This window comes from Bradysia coprophila, unplaced genomic scaffold (assembly GCF_014529535.1).
Source record: "Bradysia coprophila strain Holo2 unplaced genomic scaffold, BU_Bcop_v1 contig_350, whole genome shotgun sequence".
Classification (NCBI taxonomy): Eukaryota; Metazoa; Arthropoda; class Insecta; order Diptera; family Sciaridae; genus Bradysia; species Bradysia coprophila.
Genome location: NW_023503608.1, coordinates 1,185,956 through 1,212,101, shown reverse-complemented (window position 1 = coordinate 1,212,101; position 26,146 = coordinate 1,185,956). Strand labels below are relative to the sequence as shown.

Genomic DNA, 26,146 nt, shown 5'->3' with positions numbered 1-26,146 from the left:
TAATTTTGCCGGTAGGAGCGCTGGAGTAAACAGTAACAAATCAAAAATATCAAAACAAACCCTCATTCAACATTTTGACATTTAACGACCATAAACCAACTAAATCATCACAATGGAAGAGGATAGTGAATTTCGCGATTTAATCATCAAAAAACTGGAGAACAATGGAGTGCTACTGAAGATGAAAGTAAGTAAACCGTCCCTATATCACCGCAGATCGATGACGAATTAAAATTATGTTCCGAATAGGCTGCACTTCGGGCCCAAATATACCTACTGGACAAGGAGAACGCCAGCGATGACTCACAAGCCAGTTCGATTACCAACAACGACTCTAGCATAGAGCCCATCGACAATACACTGAATGTTGCTCTTAGTTTGGTCCAGGATTTATTGGACTGTTTGAAACTCGATGTCACAAAATCCATTTTCAAGGCGGAGAGCGGCGAACATGCGAAATACACATTCCAGACGCGGACGGATTTGATGGAAACTTTACAGTTGAACGATGCCAGTGGTGATGAAAGCGATCAAATGCTTTCGACGAACGATTCAAAGGTCCCGATTTTGGTGAAATATTTGATGAAGAACGGTCTCGTTTCGAAATTAGACGATGTGAATGATACGTTTGCTGTAGCAGCGTCTACCAGCAATAGTACCGAGTGAATTAAGTTAATTTTTACAAATTAATCGATTGACTGACAAATTTTTCGTTTCGCTGAAATATATTTCTAAGTAAGGCAAATGGTACAGTGTTTTCACTCTATTATTAATAAAGATGGCGAGGATGCTCCGTAAATTTAGAGCATTTGCCATCCGTCAGCAACGAAGAGTTCGAGTAAGAATCGAGGTTTTATTTCGAAATAACACAAATGCAAAAAATAGATTCTCAGGGAGAAAGCGTTTTTATCAAACGATATGTTTGAAAGGAAATCATTGGCGGAGCTCCGCTCCATCCTCGGAGGCTTTCACCACCTGGGTCAAAAACGCACCTTAAAATACTTAAGGGGTGAAAGTGGTTCCATCGATTCCGTACTTGCAACTTGCAACAACATTCACAAGAAAATATGACGATGGCAACATTACAAAAATGAATTCACCTGAAAGTTTGGCTCCGAACACAGCACTGCTACTGTAGCAGAGCTGTGCCCCAAAACAACTTGTAAGTCAAAGCCACGGGCTGGACACTCTATGAATAGCAGCATTTAAAAAATGAAGAATATCGTGAATAGAGTCCGGCGGCCTGACTCAGGCCCGTGGTCAAAGCACCTAGCAGGGGAATAGGGGTTTTACCACGTCAAATAGAGTACTATTTTGATGCAAATAATACCATTAGCAGCCTAATTGGTAATTGGTAATTGGCAATACATTCAGAAAAATAGGTATGGAAATATTTACATATTCGATTAAAGTACTCTATTTTTTTCTATTACCCTGCTATGTGCTTTGTTTAAGTGCGTCAATTCGAACTCTGAAAATTTTCCGTTAAATTATTTTCAATTTATTTGTCACACCCCTCCTCAACAAAAAAGAAGTTTTTCCGAAATGCACCCAAAAACTAAGAACGTACATCGATACCGGGACCTATTGGGAGCTCAAAACATTTCGTAAGTAAAATCGGTTGGGTTCCTTCCCCATACAAAATTTGTCATTTCATGAAATTTCATACACCCCTCTGAAACCATTTTGTCACAAAAGTTCATTGAGTGCAAGGTTCAGAACCTTGAGTGAGTGGACATATTTTGATCGAACTTAATTTTTATCTTATAGTCAGAGGTCATACAGTTTTTAACATTCAAAAGTATCGAATTATTATACATTTCTTATTTTGCTTACTTCTCTCATTTCTCCATATACTCGTTATGGATAAATGAGAGAAGTTGGAGAAATAAGAAATGTATAATGTCGATACTTTTGAATGTTAAAAACTGGACCTTTTTAACGATACCCCACACTCAATATATATTTCATGTGAGAAAAATCAGTTTGTTGACTTGAAAATTTTCGTAAAGTTGACCAACTCAAAAATAGAGGAAACGGAGTAATCAAAGAAAGTGTAGTTTTCATTTTCATAAATTTGTCTTTAAAAATCGTTTTATTCACGTTCCTTCTATTAAAGCCAAACAAATATGAAAAGTATGAAAACTTAATATCGAGGGGTGAACCACACTTTTTTTCGAAGGCTTAAGGATGTTTGAGTCACTCTTGAGGCTACTGCACGCTTGAAAACTTGTCATTATTCATTTGTTCGTCATATTATGGAAGTGGTCTCGAAACTTTTTTTTTCTTTTATTTAGTCAAAGTAGATTGTGATCATTTTACATGGGTTTGTTTTTTAAATATTTATAACTTGAAAATTTCGTCAAACTTATTGTTTGTTGGGTGGGTACCTAGAATGCTGGCTGCGTTGCCTTGTTGAATAGCCAAAGATAAACGGTTGTATAAGAATTGTGTCGCTCGAATGTCACCAGTTTCCTCAATTAACATTTTGCCAATTGAATCTACGAATAATTTTGTTTCCTTGCACCACGGGCCTAATGTTTCGAATGCTAAACCAGCCAACAGAAAACCTGACGCTTTGAGTTTCGTAACTGAACATTTTGGATGGTATTTGCTAAATGACAAGTTGATTATTTGGATTATTTGGTGATTATTTGGATTATCTGGCATTATTTGGGATTATTTGGATTATTTGGAGATTATTTGGTGATTATTTCAGAGTGGTTCACCCCTCGCTTAATATGAGTGTCCTAACTATTTAACCTGTTTTCGAGTTGGTCGACTTCCATTTTTAAGTCAACAAACTGATTTTTCATGAAACTGAAACTACATTGAGTGGGGTATCGCTAGAAAGGTATGACCTCTGACTATGAGCCAAACCACATCGAAACTTTCTGTCGCGAAGTGACAGTTTTGACATTGACATTTTTGACGTTGTCATTTTTGACACTCGAAAAATTCCGTCATAACCTCAACTGAAAACGTGAACTTTACACAAAACTTGTCTTTAAACAATTAATTTTGAATAATATTACAGTGTTATAGTATCATTATTGTAATATTTACGATAATACTGTAATATTATTCAAAATTAATTGATTCAAGACAAGTTTTGTGTTCAGTTCACGTTTTCAATTGAGGTTATGACAAAATTTTTCAGATGTCAAAAATGACAACGTCAAAAATGTCAATGTCAAAAAAAACTGAACACAAAACTTGTCTTTAAACAATTAATTTTGAATAATATTACAGTGTTTTACAATACTTATTGTAATATTTACAAATATTGTTCAAAATTAATTGTTTAAAGACAAGTTTTGTGTACAGTTCACGTTTTCAGTTGAGGTTATGATGGAATTTTTCGAGTGTCAAAAATGACAACGTCAAAAATGTCAATGTCAAAACTGTCACTTCGAAACAGAAACTTTCGATGTGGTTTGGCTCTATTAGATAAAAAAAAAATCGCTCAAAATATGTCCACTCACTGAACTTTTGTGACAAAACGTTTTCATGAAATGAAAAATTTTGTATGGGGAAGGAACCACACCAACTAGACTATGCTCATTCAATACAATTCTATCATTCATATACACCATCATTCATTCATTATTTTTACATTTTCCGTTATGTTATGGATGGAACAATTCGAATTAGCCGCGTTTCCTCAAATAGTTAGTTTCGAACGCACTTCTCTTACTTGACAATGTTCGAAACATTCGAACGATGATGAGTGTAGTCAGTGTAGTGAATGAAATGTCATCCGCCATTCCCTCTATCATTTGCAACGTCAATCACATCGTGTGCCTGTCGTTGCATTATTATTATTTTAATCATTAACCGGATTTAGTGAACAAATTTCGATACAAAAATCATTCAAAATGCCTGAGTTTTCGCTATTCTCGCTTTTTAGCAAGTATTTGGATCCGCATTTGACGTTTCCACTGCTGGAGTTTATGGCCGATAGGAATGTGAGTTCAGTTTTCGATTTTTGCTTGTGGGCTCATTTATTGTGCGGTGATGTGAATATCGGTATTTTTTCGATCTGTGTGGACACTGATGACGGGGTCCAAGACCCGATATTCAGTCCTACTCTACGAGAATTGAGTAATCTATACTATCTGTATACCATCACATAACCTCACTTCATTCCGACATAAATATATGTGGAAATCCGATAATTGACGTACAAAAATCTTCATTTCAGATCTATCCGAAAGATCAACTCAACAGAGAATTCCTGAACATTGTAAAGAAGACCAATTTGATTGATTACATCGTTGACATTCGGAAACGATTGAACATGGGTTCCGAAATACCGGAAGAATTGATTCAAAAGCGAGCGCTAGTTTTAGCTACTCTACAAGACTTAAACGTGGAATCCGAACCAATCACCAAGGTCATCGAATTGATGAACGACTCCGACAACATAAAAGATTCGGCGACGTTTATCAATAAATTGCAAAAGGAATATGGTGTAAGTGTATCGGCTGCTGAAGTTTGTGTTTCATGTATTGAACATTTTTGTTTCCTGTTACAGTACACACCAGAGTGGATAGATAGTGCGTACAAGATCGGCAAATACTTGTACGATTGTGGTAGATACGAATCTTCCATGTCTTATTTGTACTTTTGTCTGGTCGTGATGCAGCAAACCGACAAGGTAAAATCAGATGCTTAACTCGGTTGCACTTCGATGTTAAATTCGTTTTGTTTTGCAGAACTACCTCAACGTTTTGTGGGGTCTATTGGCAGGAGCAATTCTTACTCTCAATTGGGAGTCTGCTCTGGAATACTTGAGTCGATTACGCGAGTACATTGACAACAGCAACTTTACGTAAGTGTTTTCCGTGCAAAAGAATTCTATTCAAGCGGGATTCTAATGAGAAAATCTTCATTTTTTTAGAACGGTGCAGGCACTACAACAGCGTACGTGGTTGATCCACTGGAGCGTTTTCGTTTTCGTCCATCATCCAAAGGGACCGGACTGTATCATCGAAATGTGCCTGTACAAACCATTGTACTTGAACACCATCCAAACAATGTGCCCCCACATTCTCCGTTACCTGTCCGTTGCGGTCATCATTACGCCAGGCCGCCGTAATGCATTGAAGGATTTAATCAAAGTCATCCAGCAAGAGTCGTACACGTACCGCGATCCAATCACTGAATTTTTGGAACATCTGTACGTCAACTTTGACTTCGAGGGCGCCCGATCGAAACTGCATGAATGCCAGACGAAATTGAATCACGATTTCTTCTTCTTGCAATGGTTGCCGGAGTTTATCGAGAGTGCACGTCTCATGATTTTCGAGACGTTCTGTCGCATTCATCAGTGTATCACCATTGGGTAAGAGATAGAACAATTTGCATTGCTTCACCGTCACAATTACTAATTCCGCATTCACATTTCTGCAGAATGTTGGCCGACAAATTGAACATGGAACCGAATGCAGCCGAATGCTGGATTGTGAATTTGATTCGTAACGCGCGTCTGGACGCTAAAATCGATTCGAAATTGGGTCATGTCATAATGGGCACACAGCCACTTAGCCCGTACCAGCAGTTGATCGAAAAGATCGATTCGTTGTCGGTGAGATCGGAAGCATTAACTAGTTTGGTGGAGCGTAAACATAAAGCGAAAAATACTGAACACGCCGACAACTGGAAATACTACAACTAAAGTTCCGGCGAATTTTCCTTCTGTTCCAAATTTGTCTCGGAGATTTGGATAAACTTGAACTTGAGCGTGCACATTGTGTCATTCGATTTCTGATGATGTTTACACATATTTCTATGAATAAATATTACAGACAGAGTGTGATGGGTTTTTTGTGGTTGCAGCAACGATGACACGATTACCGTTACGTCCGGCAATGCCTTTGGCGATAAACTGAAAGCTCTACACTCATATTCTTCATTTGACTTCAACCGATCTAATCAGCTTTGCTTCGTTTACAAGACAATCGGTTCAATTGGTATGATTTTCAACAAAGCTGTGTCACTCAACACGTCAACCGATTCAATCAGCTTCGCTTCGCTTACAAATCTGGCAATCGGGTCAATGATTTTCAACAAATATTTTACATTGAGCGGTATTACGACGGTACTCAAAACAAAAAAAGTATCAGATTCCTTAACTACTGCATTTGCCTTGATTTTTCTAGATTTGATAATTATTTCAATTAATCCTTCGATTACACTGCGCAACACATGATAATATGACCTTTGAGGGATGTAAAGGGACTTCTCCTGATCGTAAGGGCACACTCAATTAGCCCTCATGTGATACAAGGTTTATTCTCAGTTTTTTATAGAAATCTTTTTCAACTGATATGAAAACTGGAACCAACCTGTCGTGATGGTGAACTATGATGTTTCATTAAGTGTCTCCGACAATCTCCGCTCAATCAAAAAATTGTTTTGTTGACAAGTGATAACCACCCTAACGAAAACTAAAAATGTTGAAATGTTGAAATACATACCATTTGTATGAGAGAACACCAAGTGTTCGCTATGAGAACACATGTAAGATTCCTGACCCATGATCAAAGTACCAATCAGGTGGTAAAATTTTCAAAATTCGTTAAGAACAGAATTTGCCGATCATCCTTCACAAACATATTACCTTCGTGCAAAATGTAAAATGTACCCTTTCCTGTTCTGCTACAAAAAAAGACATTCTAAAATGTCCTTTTACCTGTTCTGCTACAAAAAAGACATTGTTTCCGTGAGGGACTAATGCTAGCTTACTTAATGAAAAGCTACTTCCGCTCGTCAATCTCATTCGTTTAAAAGCTACTTGCGCTCGTGTGATTTAAATTCAACTGAAAAATTTTGGTTTGTTGGAATTGTGGAACGGAGGTCCGTAAAAGAAAATATTGTTTGGACGATTGTATCATTGCTACGAGAAACCGTCGACGAATGGAAAGAATTTTCCTCTACTCCACGAACCTTGTGGAGGTGGAAATTTTGGGCAGCGGTCAAAGTTGCACATTCCGATCGACATGCACCAATGGCCATACAATCGAACGGCAGCTGAGATCTCTCCACAGACACAAGAACACCAGCTACAACTGCAGATGTGACGGCAAATCTGATCAGTTGCGTAAGGCCACAAATATGAAACGGTACAATGTACCGCATGTAATGCAACATCCGGACATTCGTGCTAAATCCATTCGGTCCAAACGCTGAAGGGGATATCGAAACAGTCGCTGTACCTTGTTTCGATTACACAGACTGGGAAGGTACCAGCCGTAGATATTTCCCCGACGCACTGGTTGCCAATGTGGTCTACGAAGTTAAAAGCTGGTACGGCTACATGATTGACGCAGAACTCGGCCGGAAGCGAGTGGCAGTGCAGCAGATGGGTTTCACCTTCGAATTGTGGATCTTTCAAACCGCCACTTTCTATTTCCGGTTCACATACCAACAAGATGGTACGAAGACGGTGTATGTTCCGGAGGCTTAAAACCATAGAGGTAGGCTGAAGCCCTCTGATACTTTTACTCATCTGTATACGAGATATCAAATTACTTCACTGGTATAGTAATGTACTATTACACGCTCGAGGGTGTCGAAAGTAGTGCATGAAACATTAAAATTACGGAAGCATGTAGGATGTTGAATCTTTTACTTCATTTTTTGAACATGTCTTCTGCTATATAAGATTACACTTGTTTGTAACAGGCTAATCTCTTTATTTCCACTCTCCAAGACTTTGAAATAAGTAGCCGATTGTTGGCTATGTTTTGTATTATTAGTGAAAATATTAGGTTAGTGGATGTTAGGAATGTCATAGTAAATATTACAGGGATGCCCCTCTAAACATGGTAACAAGAATTGTATCTTCTCTGGACAAAGTAAAATTGTGCCAGTTGTAAGGTACGAGTAAGAAGTCAGCATATGAGTCAAATTTTGGGCTTTTGCACCAATCAAACACGCAAATTTCCAATCATTTTCGTTTATTTTACAGTAAAATGTAATTTGAAAAAAAAAAATCAAATTGTGTTTGTGATTTGCAACAAATTAACACGTCGATACAATTGAAGAATTTTCTTTTTTAAATGTAAACAGTATTTTTCAGGATGGTCGTAAATGTAAGTTTAACAATTTCACATAGTTTGATCGGATGATCACAGTCATCGAAAAAAAAAAAACTACAAAAAAATCAAAAACAACAACTAGGAAAGGGAAACAATTTTACATTTGTTTTCGGTTGCTCTCAGAATTATTTGAATTGTTTGGTGGCCATGCATCGGTTGACCAAATTGAACTCAATGAACTGAATGGATCAAACTGTGGTAATTGTTGTTGTTGTTGTTGCTGCTGCTGATGTTGATGTTCACTGTACTGGTTTCCTAGTGTATTTTTCTCGTGCAATGGTTTCAGACCGGGTGGCGGACGAATAGGTGCAGTAGACCAAGTTTTCTCCGGTTGCGTTAAATTGACGCCCCACAAATTATTGTGATTTGTGTACATCGTCTGCTTCTGTTGTTGCTGTAGAAGACTGAGAAGAAGTGTAGAATCCCAAGAACGTTTAAGCCCGTACACATTGTCCATTAGCCCAGCCGCACCGGCCATAACATCCAAGTCACTATTGCCATTACTGACTACTTCCTCCGTAGGTGTCGCTGAATAATGAGGAAATGAACCAGAGAAGAAACTGTTCGGATTGCTTATGACGGTCGGTATCGGCTTTTGAATCGATGGCAATGATTCCCAGTGCGGTGACGACGATGGCGATTTTCTTGTTCCAATCGGTCCGAGATTTGAAGTGAATGGAATGTCGGCCATTTCATCATCGATGCTAGTTGAGGATTTATCGAAAACATGTTGGTCATATTTGGATGATAGTCTACTCGGCTGGCCGTTCACATGGCAAAATTGTGGTGGAGATGGTTCTTCGGTTCGTCCGCTGTTGATCGTTGGCGAAACGTTGAACGGATTTTGAGCGACCACATTGCTGAAGCTGATTTTGTTGATATCCCAAACCGGTGGACTGGCAGGTGAAGAGCTGACCATTGGCGATGTGAATTGAAATGGTGAGTGTAAATTTCCTCTGACTGTAATCCGTCCTCGTTTTTCTTCGTTCTTCTTTCGTTCACGTCCTGGGGTCTTTCCGTATTTCTTTGGTTGCATCTGTAGTTTTTGTTGCTCGGGGGTGGTATTCAAGTTCGTACTTTCTTTCAAAACCTCACTCGACCGCTTCGCTTCGGATACCGGCGAATTTGAATCCTTAATCGTCGGTGTCTTGGTTACAACAGGACGTACGACCTTTGGTTGACTCGTTTCTGGCTCCTTGTTACATACAGCTGAACTGATCGGTAAACTTTTCGATTTCTTGACTGCAATCTTGTTTTTCACCGCACATTTTGCCTCCGGTTGCGGTTCTATTGAAACATTAACTTTCTTTGCGGTGGCGCCTTTTTTACTGTCGTTAGAACTATCACTGGATGATTGCTGCGAATTCTCTGTGGTCGTTGATGACGAATCATCCTCAATCGGTTTGATTGTATCGACGGCTACGTTTTCACGGCAAGTCTTTTGCTTTTCTCGCTTCGATTCCACGGGTCGAATTGGTTGCGGAGACGGTGTATCTTCTTTGAACTTTACATCACTTTGGATCGGTGAAAATCGTTTTGCTAAAACCTCTGCCCATGATTTCTTATTTAAACTGTCGATATCGTTACGCTTCTTATCTTGTTTCTTACGCTGGTAAGCTACTCCATTCATCTTGGCGGTAGCAATGGGGGATGCTTTAAAATCTTCACTTGGCCTTGGCTCCAAACCGATTTGCCGCAGATCGAGTGTCGGCTGTACAGGACCTTTATCCTTTGACATGTTGTTCACGTGATCTTTGAGCACTTTGTCGGAGTCCAGAAAAGCCGCAAAAATTACAAAGAAGAATGATACACCCAGAACGACTAACATAGTTAATTGCAGCGATTGTTCCCACGTTGGACGACGCAGGGCCTTACTACATGTGCTCAGTGCCTGTCCAGGAATCATACTGAGTAGCGTATAATTAACTGGATAGTCGAGTGAGGTTTTTATCGTTAGCATTTGAGTGACTCGCGTCAACGTAAAATCGGGTGTGAATGCAATTTCAATTTTACTTGAACCGTTCGGTGGTAGTTCGAAGGGCCAACACTGAATCACCCGAAAACCAAATCCTTCGCACAGTTGGCCCCCGATGTACATCGAATCGATTTTTATCGGTATGTCGCCAGTGTTACGAGCAGTAAATGTACGCTTAGCGGTGACAACAATTGGAGGCGAGTCCGGAGGTACTTTTCGATCGCAGTCTCGAAGATGTTTGTCTGATAATTCAAACAACAGTGGTGTCGTACTGCCAGGCTTCCTGTTGCCGAACTTAAATTGATAAGTTCCTGCCTTGGCAGTCAGCCAGACTACTTCAAGAACTGTGAAGTTGTTTCGAATGTAGAGTAATGTCGCGTATGTTCCTGGTGTCTCGGTCGAAAATCGAATCGGTATTTTTGAACTTGATTGCGGCGCTATGTAGTCAAACTCTTGATTTCTGTGCTTCGAATCGACAAACGAAAACACATTTTCCCTCGATAAGAAACAGTCCCAACAAAAGTTGATAATTTCCGGAGGATAAGTCATCGCCTGTCCATTTTGCGACACGTCATGTAGCATGTAATACGCCTTGACTGTTTCATTGGTGGGATTGTTCACAATTATGTTGTGCACTACCTCCTGTCCGGATAGCAGCAAAGGAAACTCCACCGGACCCTTCACCATCTGTGGCCAATGTAGGCTAGCACTGGAATTGAACTCGAACCGCCTCACTTGACTGGTTTGAACACGAAACTGAATCGCATCGAATGATTGCTTCATGGCCCGAAATGATTCCAATGTGGCGCTCATTAGGTCTTTGTGAAGCTGCTTACAGTTCGTACTAATAATCGATGGTGGCCATCGGTCTGGAAATTCTAAGTAGCAATCATCGCCGCATATTGTTTTCGGATTGAATTTCAACTGTCCGATGTGCGTGAGCTTGTTTGGTGCTATTACCGGATGTTGATTGGTATTATAGTCATATGCAACTCCGCTGGCACTGACCCCACTGACGTTCACTAGGATGTGTTCCACGGACATAGGGGTGTTGAATGTTGAAAATGCAGTCAAATTGAAGTTGCACGCTCCACCCTGGAAATATGTGAGATAAAATTAGCATTGAGGTAATATTAGAGGTTGATTCGAGTGATGCATGGCATTAGGTGATCTTAGGATTTATAGCTGTATAGTGTAAGGAGAAAGTATTAGTTTCTGCTAAAAATAATAACTTGAGTTAGAGAGCAGTGAAATGAAGACTCACGGTGAGCTTCAAAAAAAATTGTATTCTACCTCTCGTGGACATTAAATGTTTTTAGTGTTTTTTGTGGAAATCATCTACATGTGACACAGCCTTTCAAATTCACAACGACCTAGTAGGATGACTTTGCTTCATAAAAGATGTTTGTTGATAGTCATAATATCATGATGGGTATCGCTGTAAAGCTTAGACCTCAGGCTAGGTAGTAACTATATTTTTGTGATCAAACATGTCACCAGGTCCAAACAGTCTTCGAAGCTTCTTGCAGGTCCAAAAAAAAACGAAAAATCGATCTAATTAAAAATTTTCCCATCGACATATTTTCTTGGTATGTTATTCTTACTCGTGTGTCGCCCTCTACAAAAACCACTAATAACATTTCATGTCCACGAGAGGTCGAATAAAACTTTTTTGAAGCTCACCGTGAACCGTAGAAAGCGATAAAGTCGAGTATTTTTTTGGGTAAATGTTTTTCGAGTAGATAAATGACATCGAGTACAATAACAGTTCTTGACAGAAGAACTAATAATGAGGGATTCCTTTAAAAACAGCCTACCGAAATCGGACGCATTAGACGTACCTAGAAAGGACTTCGACCCTAGAAGCCAAAACCACTTTCGAAAAAATTCTTCGAAGCTTATGTGGGACATATTTCAGTGTGGATGAATTTTAAAACCAACGAGTACCTATTCGGCTCAATAGTACATGTGATTACCATTCTAATGATATCCCAAACGACCCTGTACAGTTCGTGTAACTGGAGAAATTTTTGTAAGAAAAGTGCAAGTTTTCGGATTTTGATCACCTTCCACCTCAAACGAATATTTCAACAGTGGGTCTAAAGGTGTTAGAGTACTGATTTCTCTTAGGAAAATTGTTAAAATGACAAGAAAATCCCTAAACCTTATTATTTGCAGTTGGTAAGGAGACAACATCATTTTACAGAAACATCTCAGGTTTAATCTCCTAAGCTAAACAAAGTACGTGTGGTTGACCTTGTCGTATTACGCAGCAAAACATTAATTTAAATTGTAATTTCGTCTCAACGAGAAATATTTGGAAAAAAAATATTGACTGAAAATCGCTATTTCAAGTAATTACACACAAACAGTCAACAATGTTTCAATTTTCAGCAAATAATTTTGTTTAGATTAGTCGTATAGTGCGTCGTTTTTATCTTTCTGTTTGTAAACTTTGTAGTATACAACATTCAAATAATTTCGTCTTTTCTTTGCAAAGATAACCTGCGTTTCACACAGATGTCCTGGGCCATTTCTGCAGATAAGTTTTCTGTTTACAATTGTATTGTGAAGGCAGATGTTTTGAATTGACGTATGTCTTCGAAAATTAACACAACCAAAACGGTTCCATAACAGATTGCTAACTATAGGTATTCAATAGATAGTGTTGCGACAACAAAGAATCTTTGGCATTGAAACAAATGACGTATTCGATCCTATGTTTGAGTAACACTTACGTGTGTATACTACCTAAAACAGGGGCCTTCTGCTTTCGGTTGAAACGTTATTCCTAGATTGTGGAGTGAAGAGAAAATATTTTCAAGAATTTCATAGTGATTCATGAAAATATAATCAGTACAATGAAGGAAATTAACAATTCCATCTAGTTCATAACTTGACTAGACTTAGGATCACGACTCCATCCAGTTCATGACACATAAAAGCAAACCAATCTGCTTCCATATTTGGGCTGCTTGAACGAACTTCTTATGACAATATGCCATACGAGTATGTGCTTTTAAACACCTGTGTTTAGCCAGAGGAGAACACATAAGTTGTGTAAATACTGTGGATTCGTATGACAAATTTTTGTTGTTTCATGGCTGGACAAATTGAACAAAATCAATAGAAGAACCAGGTCCACTGGTTCAAATGAATGAAGGGTGCACAGCGCAGAATTTTCATTAGCCTGATCTGACATCCAAATTTAAGCTTAAGAAAGATGGCAAGGTTCGATTGATGGCGCATTTTGTAATTAAGAAATTTTCCGAATTTTCGTAAATTTTCAGAATATTCGTGAATTTCCACGAATTTCTTAATTTTTACGAAAGTTCATGAAAATTCACGAAAACATTTTCATTAAATGACTGCATTCCAATTACCTACATCCCAATTTTTCGGACATGTAGGTTACAAACGTTCAAGGAGAGAGCTAAGGAGGATCAAGTTAATCGAAAAAAGATGCCAATGCAACACTTACAGGAAAGCACGACGATTCATCAATCATATTGGTGGTGAATTCCAGTTTTCCCATGGCAGTCGAAAATTTTATCGGCGTAATCAATTCTTCGTAGTCAGTCTTAACGGTTAACTTTCCAATGAACGTGCCAACCGCATTCGACAGTACCGACACCTGAAACACAATCCATTCGCCCGGTTGAATGAAGTAGCAGAATTTCAAATTTTCCATCGTTAAATTGCCACATCCTCTCAGCACAACGTAAATTGACGCAACGCCCGATATCGTGCCGGTCCAATTGTGTATTGTTATCGGCGACGGGTTATCGTTAACGAATGCTAGCACCGTTTCCGATAGCGTTGACAGCGACAGCGTTCCGAAATTGATGGCTTTCTCGTCCACACCTTTTCCGTTGTTGACTCGCTCGTCGACTGGCACGATTCGCCGTAACAGGCCATCGTAACTCGACACTGGAATTTCATATATGCTGAGGTTCGTGTGTAACAGCAGATGCTGCAACGTTTTCACTGAATCCATCAACGACAACTTGAAGATGATGGATTCTTCGCCCGGTTCGAGCATTTTTGGTGTGAAATCACTGGCTTTGAAAAACAGGGAACAGTCGTTTGGCAGTGTGACGTTCGTTATTGCCAACGAAATATCGAAATTGTTCTTCAGAACAAAGTCTTTACTGACTTTAGTGTCTTTCAGCGTTGTCACGAATCTTGTATTTGATTCGTTGAAGTATATGGAACCCTTCAGCATCTCTCCGACGAACGGTATCCGGTAAATTACATCTCTGTTCTGCACCAACGCAGTTATCACAATGCTGCCGCGGATATACTTGTCGCTGGTGACAGCTGACGACCAATCCACTGTCGCCGTTATTGTGCTATGAACATTGGCAACATCCGATGGTGTTACCATTGCCAACGATATGCCACTGGAAAGTTCCGACTCGCTTTCCACGGCATACTTTTTTATGCTCACTGGTTCTTTCCCAGAATTGAACAGATCGATGGTCAATCTCTTTGGTTTGTCTTCAGTGCCGCCGACTCCGAAATTGAGAATCGGCGTCTCCGAGTAGATACCGTAGTAGTTAAAAATTTCCACTTCAATCGGAACGACCAGCACAATGTCCTCCAGTTCCGAATTGTTTTCCGCCGACACTTTGATTCGAATGTATGCTGAATGGTTGCCAGGCTGTGTGGCAGTGAATCGCACCCGAATGATTGGTTTCGACGTAAATGGTGGTATCTGCCATAACGCTTGCGGTCCCTCATTCCCGCTTCCACCTGGTAGTTCTAATTGAAACTGTGAAAGAAGACGAAATTAGCAAAGGCCCAACAACGGAACGCAATTTCAGTCTTTGCTTTTACCTGCCCACCACTACTGTACACTTCGACAATTTGTAGTGGTGTCTCGTACGGATTGTACATGACGATTTCGGGCGTTAATGTTGCATTTAGCGGTGCCTGCAGACCAATTAACGGATTTAAACGAAATAAACATTCAACGCCGCGGCCTTTGACTGTATAATTGAATGCCCCGAACGATGTGTGAATTAACAAATTTGTCTGCACCATGCCCGGTTGTCGGGGCAAAAACACAACATCGAAAGTCGTATTACCCATCGGGGGTATGACTTTGTCCTCGAAAAACGAACTGTAAAAATCGGGCACATTTCCCGATATGGACCCAAAGTAAACACTTTTGTTGGCATGCTCATTGAAAACGATCACCGTTTCTCGTTCAGCAGCACCAACAGCCAGATCGTCAAAGTCCAGCTGCTTTGGATGGAACGCCAAATGAATATCGTTGCCATTGTCAGGTGAGATAATATTGGTTTTTTCGATTAACAGTAGAGATGACCGTTCATCGTGATTGGTTGTGTATTCCTTATCACCAGTTACCATTGCCACAGTTATGGCAATGAAGAAAATGCAAAATATCACCTTTGCTGTCATTATCGTTTCTATTTTGTTAAAACTATTTTAAAATTGCATTTTTTCGGCGATTAATAACTCGAAGTATTGCTGATGCTGCTGGTTTTCAATTGAATAATATTCAAAATATGATATTATTTGCTCAGTTGTTTGTAATTTATTTTTGATTATCAAAAAAAAATCGTGTGATTATACTGCGAGATGAGTTTATATATTATGTCAAATTTGCAATTCGGAAAAACTGTTCACTTTGATTGACTTTGAAAATCAGTTTGATATCGTTGTCATCTGCGGTGCGTTTGCATCGTTTGCATCATGTTACATATCCGGATGTATATGTGCGTATGTATTGTACATCATAATGGTGTTCTTCGGTTTTGTTGCATCTAATCGGGAACAGTTACAGGGTTATGAGTAATCGGACAGGAAGATCAAAAAGAGTATAGAAACCGTTATTTACGAAGATTTTTGTCGAATTGCTTTACGCAACAGTTGCGTCACAACTAGATAAGTCCTTAGTGCGTAATGTTTGTGGGGGGGAAAGTGAAGGCATTCGAAAACCAACAAATGTAAAATTTCGTGTATATCCACATAAACGTCAGCACCCGAAGGGAGCAAATGATAGAAAAGAAAGTTTAGTTGTATTGAATCATCAGATTTCTTTTGTCTTCTTAGATTCATTTAGGCCGAAAGCACACGAGCAATTTTGCGGTGATATGATCGGCACTATGCTGAGTTTTCCCTATAGACTGTTATGATCAGAGCGAGAAAACCGAAGACTACTTATTATAACTTGCCTTGGGGTACTTGTCAAAGTATTTACTTCTCTTTCAACGGTGTACGTTGAGAGCGAGAGGACCGAAGACCAGTTTATTATAACTTGCCTTGGGGTACTTGACAAAATATCTCTTTCTCTTTCATCATAACACTCTATGAAGGTGTACCCTATAGCCTCTATAGCAGAGAAATGATAAGCACGGCGCCTCACGGCTGGGATAGAACACGACTGATTGACTGACTGATTTTTTCTGAAAAATTTGAAAATGATGCGACCAGAACGTCAATCATATAGTCAAGCTATAAATGTCGTTAACAAAAACGATATATATCGTTATTAAAACCAAACTGTCAAAATTTTACAAACAAATGTAAAAAAGTTTGACAGTTCAACCGTTCTATGAAAAAGCAGTCAGGCGTGTTCTATCCCAGCCGTGAGGGGCCGCACTGATCATTTCTCTTCTCTATAGGTATGGTCTAATGTCAAAATTTGTTTGGAGCGGAGGAAATAGCGATTTCATATAAACAAACTCACCTCTCAACGAAAATTATTGAAAGGTGAGTTTTTTTTTATATGAAATCACTATTTCCTCCGGTCTGTATGGACAGTGTATATCTGGTTTGTACATTCATTGCGTTTTCCATTGTTTAGCCTGTGGTGAATATTGGATTACAATGGAAAACGCAGCATAAATTGTCGATGCCATCAACGCAAAATTGCTCGTCCTATTTTTGCGAATCTTGAGTGTTTAAAATAATTGAGTAAATGAATTGAGTATAATGAAAGGCTAATGAGACACACCAATCATTAGTTTCTATGCTGCAATCTCTCAATGTACATCTGATATCATCCATATTCCCGCTATGAGTTGAACCTATAAATTGGATTTTTGTTTCCCACTAAACAGAAATTATTTCAACAATCTCATGAATGTAGATAGATTGTTTAAAAATCACTATTCTTGTTCGCCTTATTATGAGCCACAGCATTAGACAGTTTGCGCAATTGACGTATAATTTATTAGTTGGAAATTTTTAGTAACTTTCTAGAACTTCTTGTACAGTTTTTAACATTCAAAAGTATCGACATATTATACATTTCTTATTTTGCTTACTTCTCTCATTAATCCATATACTCGTTATGGAGAAATGAGAGAAGTTGGAGAAATAAGAAATGTATAATATGTCGATACTTTTGAATGTTAAAAACTGTATGAAGATGTGACTTATAATTTCCAACTTATAAAGTTCACTTATAAATTATACGTCATTCGCCGTAAGAACATCAATATTAATAATCAATATAAAGTATGAACAAAATTTGATATTTGCATCATAAGCCAAAGCTGCTTTTATTGGACTGAAGTTACTGAATCTGAATAAATGGGTCTAGGTGGGACTAGATGGAGCTAAATCGTACGGTTTCAAGCGGACTTAATACTAAATTGAAGTTAGGCATTCCCAAGGGTTACTAATTCCTTTTACTTCTATCGTCCTTTGTAATTTAGTCCAATAAGTGCGGTACCACATCCCATCCCATGAATAGTTGTCCGTTGTGCACCACTGTTTTGAACGTTGCAGGGTTAACTTCAATAATTGCACCGTAGTTCTTGTGTCTCTTGTCTTCATATACACTCAGAACCTTAACAAAGCTCTTGTGTATCGTTTGAGATTGCATTATTTCGACGATCTTATTTATTTATTTATTTATTTATCGTATGGTAGTTTCTCTCGTCGTACAGTACAGTGCCGTCAGTAAATTAGATTTACGCAAAATAAGAAGTACACTCGCGGAATTTTGAAAACCGACACATTTTCTGTTCTGTCTTACTGGTTTTTTGTGAATTTTGCATGTATTTTTATATGGAGAAATCAGAAAGTCAAGTAAAACACAGAAACAGAAAATGTGTCGGTTTTCAAAATTCCGTGAGTGTACTTCTTATTTTGCGTAAATCTAATTTACTGACGGCACTGTACTGTACGACGAGAGAAACTACCATACGATAAATAAATAAATAAATAAATAAGATCGTCGAAATAATGCAATCTCAAACGATACACGAGAGCTTTGTTAAGGTTCTGAGTGTATATGAAGACAAGAGACACAAGAACTACGGTGCAATTATTGAAGTTGACCCTGCAACGTTCAAAACAGTGGTGGACAACGGACAACTATTCATGGGATGGGATGTTTGCAAAATTACCGAATGCATCAACGTAAAAAGGTGTTTCAACTGCTGCGGGTTTAATCATGTAGCTAAGCGATGCAAACGAAAGAAGTCATGCTTGAAATGTGGTGGCCAGCATATATTGAAGGATTGTAAATCAGACCGTTCCGAGTGTGTGAACTGCAGGCATGCAGTCAACAAACTACAATTGAAACTTGATATTAATCATCCAGCTTGGAGCAAACAATGTGTGACATATAAGAGGAAGATCGAAATGGAGAGGAGATGTATCACGTATATGGGCGGCACCTGAAATGAAATTTTAGAAAAGGCCATGTCGTGTGATTCAAAATAGTCGATTTTTCAGGGGTAACTTTCTAGTTTACGAAATGTAAATATGGAATGTAATTTGAGGTTTTTAATAGCGAATTGCTAAATAAACGAATTATTATTATAACTTTTGTAAGGCTGTATAGTTTTGTTGTACAAGAGCTTTGCAGGTTTTGCTATTAAAGATCTCAACATATTAAAAATCCTTTATGCAACTCGAGATCATAATGTTCGAATGTTCGGTGTATGAATCTCGGTATCTAGAGCCTAATAAAGTACTTCGCACTCGATGTCATAAATAACTATTTTTTTGCTTATCGGCGCGTTAAAAGTGAGCCTGCTCCGATTTCGAATTTCGAGTGCGTTCGTGTGTTTTTGTCGTCATTTATGTCATTTTTGCGTTTTTTTTTATGATAAAGAATGTCAATGAATTATTTATATTTATTAGACATCTCATTCTGTTGCTGTATTTTTGCGAAAAACAATGGTATTGAGATAACACACAGGCAATAGCTCTCTAAAAACAATGGTAAGAAATTTGCAGTTTAACCATTAATTCGAATTGATCTGAGGATATTTTTTAAGGATAACAACTGGTCAATTGAAACCATACAAGAAACGGCTGCAAATAGTTGGTCGCTGGAAGGTGATAATCAGCTACTAAATTTGATGAAATCCATTTCGAAGGTAATTCAATTTGTGTTAAACGAATTTTTCAAGGCTCCACTATAGTTCCCTTTTATGGTCAACGCCTTACAACACTGTCTGTTCAAGCACTACAAAGAAAACATTTTTCTTTTTTGAATTTAGAATTTAGAACAAAGATGTATGACGTCAAACAACAACTTGAATCGGTTGATGTTGGATGTTGATAAGACTAAAATCAAACTTGGTAATGCGACAACAAAGCTCCTGGATTTGAATAATGGCAAATTTGTTGAGCATACTGTCATGGACATGGATTCATCCGTGTCAAATACAGAAAAATGTACGCCAGCTGAAAATGACAAGGTAAACTGGACGGAATTCTCAATAAAAGTAGTGGTTTTTAAACGGCAAATTATCTTGCGCAGGCATTTGTTCCAATACCAAAAGCTGTTGAAGAGGCAGTTACGAATGGCCTGAATATGATGGATCGTTGTTACGAGAAAGTTTTGCTGAATTTAGAAGATAGTGAGGATGAGGACGAAAACGATAACGGGCAAAAGCAGTAGGTTCAGTGTGTTCTACCTTCCGGTTATCCAAACTAAATTGTGTTTTCCCTTTGACTAGTGTTGTATGCCGTCCAAAAAATCCGTACCTAAATCGCCCACTACCACATTTAATTGGATCAAAGCAGTGGAATGATAAGTGGCATGTCGGCCTGATTGAATCAGACGAAGAGGTGCTGAGCGACGAGGAACCAGAAGAGCCCGAATTCTCTCAATCTTCATCTGATGAGGGAGATTCATTGTCTAATTCGCCACAGACAAGCAATCCACCAACTACCTCTGAATCAGATTTCGCTGTGTCAGTACCAGCAGTTATTCATCGTATGTTTGTGAAGATTTTTTTTTGTCAGTAGTATCATCATCACTTCAATGTATTTTCATTTCACAGCCGAAGATTTGTTTCATCGATTGGCTGATGACGATGATGCTGAAACGAAATCACCACTCTTTCCACCTGAAGATAACAAACATCGAGAAAAGATCAAAGTTCTACCGACCGTTAAGCCATCGATTCAGGGCGATGCTAAAATTGAGCCAGTGAACAAAACGAAACAGTTAACCGAACCGCCAGTGCCTGCATTAGAACAACCGAAACAATCGATTTTCGTTCAGCAAAAACCCGAACCGAAATTTCTCAATCTGTTCGATGACGAGCCGCCCAGTTTGGAAGAACCAATTCGTCGTGAACGGAAGCCGGTCAATTTGTTTTTGGATTCGGACGATGAGAACGATGAACCGACTACCGATACCCGAAAGCCGTCAAGTATTTTCAATAATAACGTTGCCACGAGTCAACCTACACTTCCGTTTTCAATTCCACAAAGTCCCAAAGTGGACAAGAAAAAAATTGAATTCAACAGGGATGTCGATAATAACAACGTCGCAGCTGTTGCAAAGAGTGAGATTAAACCAACATTGAAATCCAATGATTTTGGTGGCCTTTTTGATGACGAACCGCCGGATGACTTTTTCGATATTATCGTTAGAGAACAGGGCAAAAATGTCGACATCAGGAATCCGGAGAAGCCAAAACTGCAAAGCAAAACCGTCAACTTATTTGATAGTGATGACGATGACGACGATTTTAGCAAAATTATTGGAACGACAACGAAAAAGGATTCAACAGTACCGCCAGTCAGTACTAAGGAAAGTGCTCCAGTGGTCAAACAAAGCGACATATCTTATTCACCGTTCAATTCACCGTTCAGATCTTTGAAAAACAACGATCCACCTAAATCGTATGTGTCTTTCCTGGATGATGAGTCACCCAGCATAGATGATGATAAAAACGACACAGCTCCGTCACATCAACCATCATCCCGAACAAGTTTATTCGATGACACTCCACCTGATGATATATCCGTTCCAGTAGTTCCTTCGCATCAACCATCATCCCGGGCAAGTTTATTTGATGACACTCCACCGGATGATATATTCGTGCCAGTCGTCCCGTCAAAGCAAAAATCTCCAACGAAAATTATCTACGATGACATTGCCTCAACTCTACGTGAAACATCATCCGCAAAGGCAAACATTTCCAACGATAGCTTGAAAAGTCATACACCCGATGATGCAAGCGTCAAAGCTCCACCGGTTGTATTGCCACGAAAACCTGAGTTGAAAACGATTCCCAGCAAAGTGGTTGACAAATCAAAGTCAACCGTGACCGATAAAATTCCAGTTTTAAGCCCAGAACCGAAATCGGATGTTGGTACCCGCGATGAAACCGATCAGTCACTGTCATTTAGAAAGAACTTGAGTATGTTCGCGAATCCAGTAGCGACTACACTCCTGAATGTCGACAAAGAATCCAAACCAAAGCCAAATAAACTCAAAACAAATTTCAACATCAATGTTGCAGCCTTATTGCCGGGAGCAAAATTACCCTCTCAAAAACAATCGACAACTGAGAAGTCGGATCGAACCGTTGAACCTGATCCTGAACCAGAGAAAACTGAGGACGTGGTCAACAGAGATAAGCTCAGTTCGGTTAGCAATGTGAAGCAAAGCAGCTCGACCGAAGATACATCCGGTAGGCTTACTTGTTTGAGCAAAGATCGCGCTAAAATTCAAGTTCAACGAAAACCATCTACGAGAATGGGACGACAGAAGTTGTACAATAAAACGCTGACCAGTGAAAACGACAGCGTAGTTCCGTCGGTGGAAACAACCGATTCTGTCAGACCCGAAGTGGAAACCGTCGAGCGAGACATCGAAGCATTTAGACCCGAAGTGAAAACCGTCGAGCAAGACATTGAAGCATTTAGACCCGAAGTGAAAACCGTCGAGCAAGACATTGACGTTATTAGACCCGAAATGAAAACCGAGCAAGACATCGACGCTGCTAAATCCGAAATAAAACCAATCGAAGCAGCGACTTCAGAAAATGTTCTAGAATCAGCTGTCCAAGATACCGATTCGTTGAGTGAAGTATTAAAGTATGATCAACCGCCTTCATTGCAATCCAACGATTTTAATTCAAACATTGTTGCTGACGATGACGAAGAAGATTGGCTCAAAAACATCGATGAGAAACCTCCGTCTCCGAGCAAAACTAATTTTTATGACGATGACTGGCTGTCGACGAAACCAGTGAATGAAGAACGAAAACCATCCACACAAAATATATCTCACGTTATGAACTATGATTGGTTAACCGCGAGCAGTCTACCACCTGAAGACATAGATCCGCCATCGAATTATTCAGTTGATGATGACCACGAACAAGACGATTGGCTGTCGTCTTATATGACCAAAGAGAGATGTTCAGTTGTCGCAGATCTACCGAACGATGACGATGATTGGTTGATTGCAGCCGAAAGGCAGGATACGTCACGTGGAACTGTTTCAACAGTAACTGGTGCGAAAAGAAAAGACGAAGAAGAAGTTGAAAAAGATTGGCTTGTACAAGCCACTTTAGAGCAAGAAAAAAAAGTTACCGAAACGGCGGACGACGCCGACGATGATTGGCTCACTAAGTCATTAGTTCCACCGAAAGAGTCTACAATTGTGACAGACAAGGTGCCAGTATCAGATACAATGAACAAACTTTCAGATGCCAGATCGGAAACATTCGAGTCAAATGTCGGCACAAGCCAAACGCTTAAGTCGGGGCTTTTCGACAGTGATGATGAACTGACCCGATCAAAGTCAGATGTAGGAAAGACAGGCTCCAATATTTTTGAGTCAAAGATTGAGACGAAAAATTTTCTCAGTTCAACAATTTTCGATGATGATGATGAAGATGTTACTGCAGTGCCTTCTTATTTAGAGCCTAAGCCGGACGTTTCGAAACCGAATCAACCCAAAGTCGATTTTGCAAGTGAAAGTTCTGATGCTTTCAAATCAAAAACTGATGCGAAAAAATCGCTCAACTCGACGCTTTTTGATGACGACGACGATGACGATGATCTGTTCGCTTCGATCAAACAGAAGAAGTCATCAGCGAAACAACCAACAACCGAAGCTGTGAAAACAACGAAAAACGCTAGTATTAAGACTACTGCAAAGAGTCTCTTCAGTGATGATGATAACAGTGATCCGGACGATTTGTTCGGCCCAACAACAAAAAAGCAGAAGGGTAAAATTGAAGCTGGTCACAAGGCGAAAATGGATAAACCGAAGCAAGCGAGCCTGTTCGACGATGAGGATGACGATGACGAAGATATTTTTGCTCCGAAAAGTCAGAAACAGCAACGAGTTGCTCCGACCGATACGAAGAAGAAACCTTCCATTACTAAGTCAGTGACTACCATTCCAGCATCAAGTGATCCGTTGGCGGATTTATTGAAATAACGGTGATATACAATGCATGCATTCATATTTCTTATTATTATTTTTATTGAAATTTATTGTCCATTTTGTGGACGCTTATCAGCAAAGTTACAAAAAAAAAAAATACAAAAAATTTATTTATGAGAGACTTTAGGGTTTTTTGTTGCGATCATGGAGGAAGTCAGCGGTTGTGTGAGTGTTAGCTTGCGTTAGAAAGTGAAATGATGGATGCCATCCACCGGATGGAACTTTTCACAAGTTATTTGTTAATTGATGTAAAATATAATTATCAACAGAAAATTGTTCCACGGTGGCCTCTAAAATCCACCACAAACTTAATTAAAAAAAAAACAATCCACCCAAAATGTAGGCAGTTTGAAGCAGGGCCTATTTTTGGAAGTTTTTTTGTAAATTTTTTCCAAAATTTCCAAAAAATTGCCAAAAATTTCAAAAAAAACTGCGAACGTCCAAAAACCAAATTTTTCCACCATTTCGAACGGTTTTGGCAACTGCTGAATCAGCCTTGCGTTTTATCTGACTTTCGATTATTTCTTGACACTATCAGGTTTCAAATGAAGATGAGCATGATTAATTTGAAAGATGAGAGCTTAAATTATCAAACATAAATCATTGAGAGCCGCTAAAACATAAGGCTGAGCTCCGGAGTTGCCAAAACAGTTCGAAATTATGGAAAAATTCGGTTTTTGGACGTCCGCAGTTTTTGGAAATTTTTGGCAATTTTTTTGGAAATTTTGGAAAAAATTTCCAAACAAAATTTCCAAAAATAGGCCCTGGTTTGAAGCTTATAAGATCCTATATGTTTGTTAATACAGTCAAACGCAGTGAAATTTCCGCATGAATTTGCTGCAGCTGTTTTTCACCTGATCTACGAATACAATCAAAACTGTCAAAACTGTTTATACGGTTGAAACTGCTACACGCACGCACGTGGTAGTGATAAAACCGATTAAACACTTTTGATTGTTTGTGTGTATCAGCATCAGCTGAAGCAAATTCATGCTGAAATTTCACTGCCTCTGACTGTAATACTTCTGTCTTCCATAAACTATTTTGAGGCTACTCCCTTCGAGCGCTTCGAATAATGTTTTACGTCGACCTCGACGACGACTAAGAAATAACTTGGGAAAAGCTCGATCGATCGATCGTAAGTTATTAATTTCGATAGCGGTCACGACCATCCTAATTTATCAGGTTTTTATTGACGTTACGGAAGAAGCTTAAGTACGTGATAGTTAGATAGTTTCAAGTTCTGTAATGCAGACAATTGTCACTAAGTTCAGAAAGGTTGAGGAGTTGATCCATTCAAAATGAAGAAATAATTCAGAACTAGATTGATTTATGGGAAATATCTACACAAACAAGAAGATATGACGTAGTTGAGGTAGATCGGAGTCCTACTACAAACAATCAACAGAAAATCTCAGCAGTGTGCTGGGTCTTCAAGTATAGTGATATAATAGACCTATAGAACGAGGGCATGTGTTCAGGCTACTACTATTCTATAACAAACAAATCTCACACTCTGCTCGCGTATTATTACACTTCTGTATGCTGTACCTGAATTTTGTTTGTGTATACCAGGGGCGCTGAGCATCATAATATATGTCACGCATGCAAAAGAGATATTTGAAAATATGATACAACGATAGGGAAAACAAGATAATTGGTGTAGGTACAACAGCACAAAATCCATTACATAACTCGAGATAAAAATAAAAAGTCTCGTTTTCGTGTGTTTATTAACCTCGGCTTCCCCTCGGATCAACCAAAATTCACACGAAAACTCTACTTTTCGTAGTGGAATATTTTCGGTTATAGAATACTGATATGCACATCCAGGTTATGGGCCTGTAATGAAATGTCTCAGGCTTACCTTGTTACAGGCGATAAAAGTAAGAGAACTACAACTTGATTTGTTTTAACTTGTTACCTTGTATTTTGCGTCGTAACCGTATATATAAAGATGGCGTTACCTTGATATCATTGCTCATTGTTCACGGAAAATTCAGCAAATTCGACATTTGTTGTGTGCTGCATATATTTGCTGCAGACTGAATAATGTTCCCGTGTGTTGTATTACAATAAACATGTAATATGAATATTTTCAAAATATAGTTCCGGCAACAATATTATTCAGCTCGTAGGAATATTGTGAGGTTCCCAGGTATATATTTGCTGTGTGCTGAATTATATCTTCAAATTAGGTGTGGGATGTATTACTGAACTATACCTGCATGCCGAATATTGACTAAATTGTACTATCGAACTATACCTGCATACTGAATATTGACTAAATGAATAAAGTCGTCTGTATTTAGAATGGAATATGCAACAATAAATTTATTGTTTTAATGAAATAAAAGGAAGATCTCAAGAACA

At 38.9% G+C, this 26,146-nt stretch overlaps 4 protein-coding genes across 7 annotated transcripts; 3 read left to right on the top strand and 1 right to left on the bottom strand.

The window, feature by feature from the left end:
* The first annotated feature begins 43 nt into the window (after window positions 1–43).
* LOC119080101 (centrosomal protein 43-like) lies at window positions 44–745 on the top strand. Its single transcript, XM_037188330.1, has 2 exons — window positions 44–187; window positions 250–745. The coding sequence occupies exons 1-2, from the start codon at window positions 113–115 to the stop codon at window positions 664–666; spliced, it is 492 nt and encodes a 163-aa protein (XP_037044225.1). The 5' UTR covers window positions 44–112; the 3' UTR covers window positions 667–745.
* A 3,006-nt stretch (window positions 746–3,751) lies between these two features.
* LOC119080049 (eukaryotic translation initiation factor 3 subunit E) lies at window positions 3,752–5,816 on the top strand. The gene is made up of 6 exons (XM_037188255.1): window positions 3,752–3,968; window positions 4,205–4,474; window positions 4,538–4,660; window positions 4,719–4,834; window positions 4,904–5,347; window positions 5,416–5,816. The coding sequence occupies exons 1-6, from the start codon at window positions 3,879–3,881 to the stop codon at window positions 5,678–5,680; spliced, it is 1,308 nt and encodes a 435-aa protein (XP_037044150.1). The 5' UTR covers window positions 3,752–3,878; the 3' UTR covers window positions 5,681–5,816.
* A 2,240-nt stretch (window positions 5,817–8,056) lies between these two features.
* LOC119079977 (transmembrane protein 131 homolog) lies at window positions 8,057–15,702 on the bottom strand. Its single transcript, XM_037188117.1, has 3 exons — window positions 14,920–15,702; window positions 13,562–14,854; window positions 8,057–11,175 (listed from the first exon to the last, which is right to left on the bottom strand). The coding sequence occupies exons 1-3, from the start codon at window positions 15,505–15,507 to the stop codon at window positions 8,203–8,205; spliced, it is 4,854 nt and encodes a 1,617-aa protein (XP_037044012.1). The 5' UTR covers window positions 15,508–15,702; the 3' UTR covers window positions 8,057–8,202.
* Window positions 15,703–19,160: 3,458 nt separating this feature from the next.
* LOC119079978 (WASH complex subunit 2A) lies at window positions 19,161–23,890 on the top strand. 4 transcript variants are annotated; one of them, XM_037188120.1, is made up of 7 exons: window positions 19,161–19,290; window positions 19,347–19,448; window positions 19,572–19,774; window positions 19,831–19,971; window positions 20,034–20,293; window positions 20,361–21,274; window positions 21,350–23,890. In XM_037188120.1, exons 1-7 carry the CDS (start codon window positions 19,288–19,290, stop codon window positions 23,765–23,767), a joined length of 4,041 nt encoding a protein of 1,346 aa, XP_037044015.1. In that variant the 5' UTR covers window positions 19,161–19,287; the 3' UTR covers window positions 23,768–23,890. The 4 variants fall into 4 exon arrangements, with proteins under 4 accessions (XP_037044015.1, XP_037044016.1, XP_037044014.1 ...); XM_037188121.1 differs by having other exon boundaries at window positions 20,361–22,225; window positions 22,307–23,890; XM_037188119.1 differs by having other exon boundaries at window positions 19,572–19,772; window positions 19,835–19,971; window positions 20,361–23,890.
* Window positions 23,891–26,146: the final 2,256 nt, after the last annotated feature.